Genomic DNA, 4,477 nt, shown 5'->3' on the forward strand with positions numbered 1-4,477 from the left:
CCTATGCACACTATCCAGAGTCTGCTCGTTTTCGAGCAGATTCTCCTAAGAGTGTCGAGGGTCTTGGGTGGGAGATCCGGATGTTTGACCCCGAACACGGTGACACCCGGCGAAAGCGCCCTTCCGGGTAAAAATCCTCGGATGTCACTGGATGTCTTGTTAAATGAGGTGCACCACAAGTGTGGGCCTGTGCTGCAGAAAGAGTCAACGGTCTTGTCGTGGTGGTCCGCACGCGCGAACGATAGAACACCACCATTTTTGCCGCCATACGCACCAGTATTGCAACGTGGATTATAAGTGTGCAAAGTATGTATGGTCAATAGGAACACTGCTGGCAGTGAATATGATTGTCTGAATTGGTGATAGTGGTCATCGCGTTTTTTAGCATGTCCGTCTAGTTAAAATACCAGCCATGAGTGTGCATTACATGAGCTTACAAGCAAATTAGCTGTGATTAAGCTTGGATGTGCTCGTTAAGCAGCCTCTCGCACAAATGTGTCCGGTCGTACTTCGCGAATAAAACATCCGTACATCGTCCAAAAAAAGCCAGGAGCGAATTTTGCCGCGCGGATGCGCGCGTACGATTCGCAAAATGCGCCTGTACAAGTGTATATAAAATTTCTTGGCGGATGAGGACCAGGTGCGCCAGCGCGTTGCGCAGGTGGGCATGTTGGCCATAGCCGCACGCTGGACTATTGCGTGGATGCTTTGCAGTAAATAAAAGCACCTAAAGCCAACGGCGTAGCTTGCAACTCTGGGCTCGTGAAACTGCCGCGGCAGATGAAGCGGTCGGCGAAGAATCAGCCATAAGGCGCCTGCTTTCGGTAGCGCAGCGCATAATGCACATTGTTCCGACTAAACTCAAGTTACACTCTTACGAAATAAATAATAACAAAGCAGAATTAGGTAAAGAGAAGAATCGCGAAAGTCGTTCAGAACCTTGCAAGTAAAATGGATGCCGCTGAGGGCTTGGAACAGCTTTTCGCAGCGCATTCGGCCGTGCCTGCGTTAGCCGTGTTGCAGCTACTACGGAAGGACTTGAGCCAGCAGCAAGCTCAAATTCTGTTTAAGAACGACCGGCATTGTCTTCAGATGGGAACATGTAGTTTTGGTCGGCGCGGGCGAGCAGCGTACGCATTGCGCACAGGTACCGAGGTGCAGCTCTCAGGATGGATTTCAGCCAACAAAGCCTCAAGATCTGCTGCACAACCACCGGTGTGTCTTCAGTTGGGCACGTGTAGTTTTGGTCGGCGGGGTCGAGCATCGTATGCATTGCGCACAGAAACCAAGGTGCAGCGTCTCTGTAACATCGCCAACATATCCGGTACGCGGTGGCAGGCTTGCCGAGCACGAAATGAAGGGGGGTCGCATCTCACCATTCAACTAAGCATGCATGTGCTCGGTTGAATGCTCGGTAGCATGCGAGTTTACCTATCAGGATGTTTGTTTGCATATATCCCTCCAAGCGAGAGGGCTTGGACCTATGCTGATGTTCGTTACAAGAAGTGAACTGAGGACTGATGCTACACGTCATGTATACGCGTTGCTTAGCTTGCAACGAGACGCGCCCACGATGAAAGCTTCAGCTACACTCACAATACATTATACTGCTACACTATCCTCTCCAGTCCTACCACATTATATTTCACATTATATTTCACCGACGTACTTCCGCACCTTCCACATCACCATACGTGCTTTGGAAACGCGGGCAGCTGCTTCACAAGGGCCCCCATCTTTAGGAGTATCAGTGGAGGCAAAAGCAGCATGCACATATGTGTACGACCATCCCCGGCCCAGTAATATGTTGGCCGACCTCAGGACTGATTGCCTGATGTTTTCACAATGCAAACTATTATATAACAATCGATGACAACCAAAGGCATCCATTTAGTGAAGACCTGTCGTCGACTTGTGTATATGCTGCCAGCATTCACGCCTTCTCCTGTACTTATCTACAAGCTCCTGTTTTACAGCAGCCAAATGCATATAAGACGAGTAGCCTATAGGCCCATACATATGTCCACAATCCAGGGCAACGGAGGGGTTTACCCTGGGGTCATGTTACCCCTCCTGCTGGGTAGGAACTTACAAGGGGGTTACCAAAGGGCTACCGGGGGTTGAAAATGGGTAACCCATGGGTTACTGCCCCAATCAGTGCCTTAGGGTTGCCTGCATGCTCATGATGTGTCCTGTAGGAATATGCCAAGCAAGCTGGCCTGAGGTTATGGATGGGCCCCTGGTCCTATGTGGAGCTGGAGGCAGCACGTGGCATCATGTTCTCTTCGGTCAGCAAAGCTAAACTGTCAGAGCTGTATGCTCGGTGGGGCGGCATCCCACGTTACGTCCTGAAGTACGCAGCCAACCCCGAACTGCAGGAGGAGCTTGATGCAGCGGTGGCAACCGTTAATATGGATCTCTTGTGGAAATCCGTAGGCAACATTGAAGCTGCACCGGATGTCAGCCACAAACTGATCCACGTCGAGGTAGGTGTGAGGTCTTCTCTATTTGACCATTAGCAGATGTGGCTCCAGGCAGAGAGTACTCCCAACTGGGAGATGCCAGGGGAGCTGATCCCTCTTACATTCCTCCCCCCCTTGAGGAAACGTCCTCGGGCACCCCTGGGCATATCCTGTAGGATTTAGGTTGTTTGAGATCCCGTAGGGTTGTGTATTAGTTTGTTATTGTGACATTTCGTCAGTCCCCGTCCGAGATTGAGGACTTTGTTTTTACTCAGCTAGTAGACTTCCCGCCCACCTGGGCATCCACCTTTGGGGTGAGAGTATGCTGCATCATGCCTGGTGTGCGATCTGCTCGCAACCAAATTCGATCCGGGGAGTTCCCACCTCCTAGCAATTCGCACCAATGTAACACCAGGCAAAGAGTACTCAGTTGGGAGATGCCAGGGGAGCTGATCCCTCTTTACAGCAGATGCCCCATGTGTTGTGACTGGTGACTTTGCACTGGGCAGGCAATATTGGGTGGATGTGCATATCTAAAGGCCCACAGGGGAAAATCCGGTGGAAGAATCACTGGAAATCAGTGCCATTTTTAAAAGCAGGGATGCGCACAGAGTGTGGCAATGGCATGGGGTCTGCACACCATCTGACAAGCCTTTCTCATGTTGTGGGTTGTTGCAATGACATGCAGGTGGATGAGAACTGCAGCAGGAAACGCCTAGTCTTCGGCTCCGGGATAATCGGCCAGCGTGTGATGCAGGAGTTGCATCGGCAGGGTACTGCTGAGTTGGCCAAATTCGTTAAGTGGTCCGCTGGCAGACCAGATTTGGCCTCACTTAGAGGCATAATGTTCCAGGGGCTAGCACATGACTTGCTGTGCCGGGGCGGCTCGTTTCGTATGCGCAGCCTTTCTAACCCCGGAGAGCAGGAGGTCAGCCTGGAGGTGCCGGAAATGGAGTTGATGGAGGTGCAGGACAGCGACCTCAAAAAAATCAGCCCCACAACAAAAGGGTCTGGGCTCCTGGTGCCGGTGGCGAGGAACTTCACTGCCGTGGACAGCTTTTTGATTTTGCCTGACAGCAACGGCAAGGCAGCACGACTGCTCCTTATCCAGGTGACTGTCTCTGCCAATCACCGTATTAGCGCGTCAGGGCTGCAAACCTCCATGCGGAAACTGTCCAGGGACCTGAAGGGGCTCAAGCGCGAAATGTACTTTGCAGTGCCGCCCGACCTGTTCAAGCAGTTCAGGAAGCAACAGTTTGAGGGGGTAGCTAAGGACTCCATCGAGATCGATCAGTTTGCCATCGAGATCCCCCTGGTAGGCTTTGCTCCTGGTTCCGAATCCAGCAGCCCTGGAAGCTCCAGCAGCAGCAGCAGCAGCAGCAACTTTCCGACTGCTGGCAGAGGTGGCCATGTTGCGCCGTCTGCTTTGAGCAGGTCCCCAACGGGCATCTCAATTCCGAGGCGCAGCCATCTGCCACGGTTGAATCCGCGCATGGTCATCCTTCCCAAGCTGCATATCTCGAGCATCTCCTCTGCTGCCCCCAGTTGGCGGTGATGGTGTCGCCACTGCAGCTGTGGCAGCTGCATCCGCTGGTGATGGCTGGTATGGTGGCCGCTGTGGATGTGGGCACAAGGTTGTGAACGTCAGAGGCTTAGAAATCTAGTCGGTGGCTTTGCTTGTCTTGGTCACCATGGCATGATGCCTTATTGGGCCCTCTAGACATGCAGATTCATGTTAACGGTTGGGCTCGCAGCTGGTGTGTACCTGGGGACTGGTCATTGCTGGGCATTTGCTCATTTGCTGGTGTTGCAGGTTGTGTAGATATAGGCACAGATGGGCATGTATCTGTAAGTGCCCTGAGTTGTACAAGGAAACAGCTACAGATATGAGTGGTAGCATGGGCGGAGTAGGTTTGTACGGCTGAATATGTGTACACTTGTGTACGGCTGAATACATGCCTTGGCATCTCTGAACGGGCCTGCAATGTGTTGGACTGCTGTTGGGGTGCTGGCTG

At 52.4% G+C, this 4,477-nt stretch overlaps 2 protein-coding genes across 2 annotated transcripts in view; both read left to right on the top strand.

Annotated features, from left to right (window-relative positions):
* The window catches only part of VOLCADRAFT_100790 (uncharacterized protein), a gene marked incomplete at both ends in the record, with an annotated part of 4,904 nt that extends 4,549 nt beyond the window's left edge, over positions 1–355 (top strand). The window contains one exon of the mRNA XM_002959304.1: positions 278–355. Coding sequence (XP_002959350.1) covers positions 278–355 — 78 coding nt within the window. The remainder of the gene's footprint in view (positions 1–277) is intronic.
* A 596-nt stretch (positions 356–951) lies between these two features.
* VOLCADRAFT_108572 (uncharacterized protein) lies at positions 952–4,144 on the top strand (the record flags this gene model as incomplete). Its single annotated transcript, XM_002959305.1, has 4 exons — positions 952–1,215; positions 2,199–2,486; positions 3,151–3,777; positions 3,810–4,144. 4 exons carry the CDS (start codon positions 952–954, stop codon positions 4,101–4,103), a joined length of 1,473 nt encoding a protein of 490 aa, XP_002959351.1. The 3' UTR covers positions 4,104–4,144.
* Positions 4,145–4,477: the final 333 nt, after the last annotated feature.

Source organism: Volvox carteri, assembly GCF_000143455.1.
Source record: "Volvox carteri f. nagariensis unplaced genomic scaffold VOLCAscaffold_157, whole genome shotgun sequence".
NCBI classification, from domain to species: domain Eukaryota; kingdom Viridiplantae; phylum Chlorophyta; class Chlorophyceae; order Chlamydomonadales; family Volvocaceae; genus Volvox; species Volvox carteri.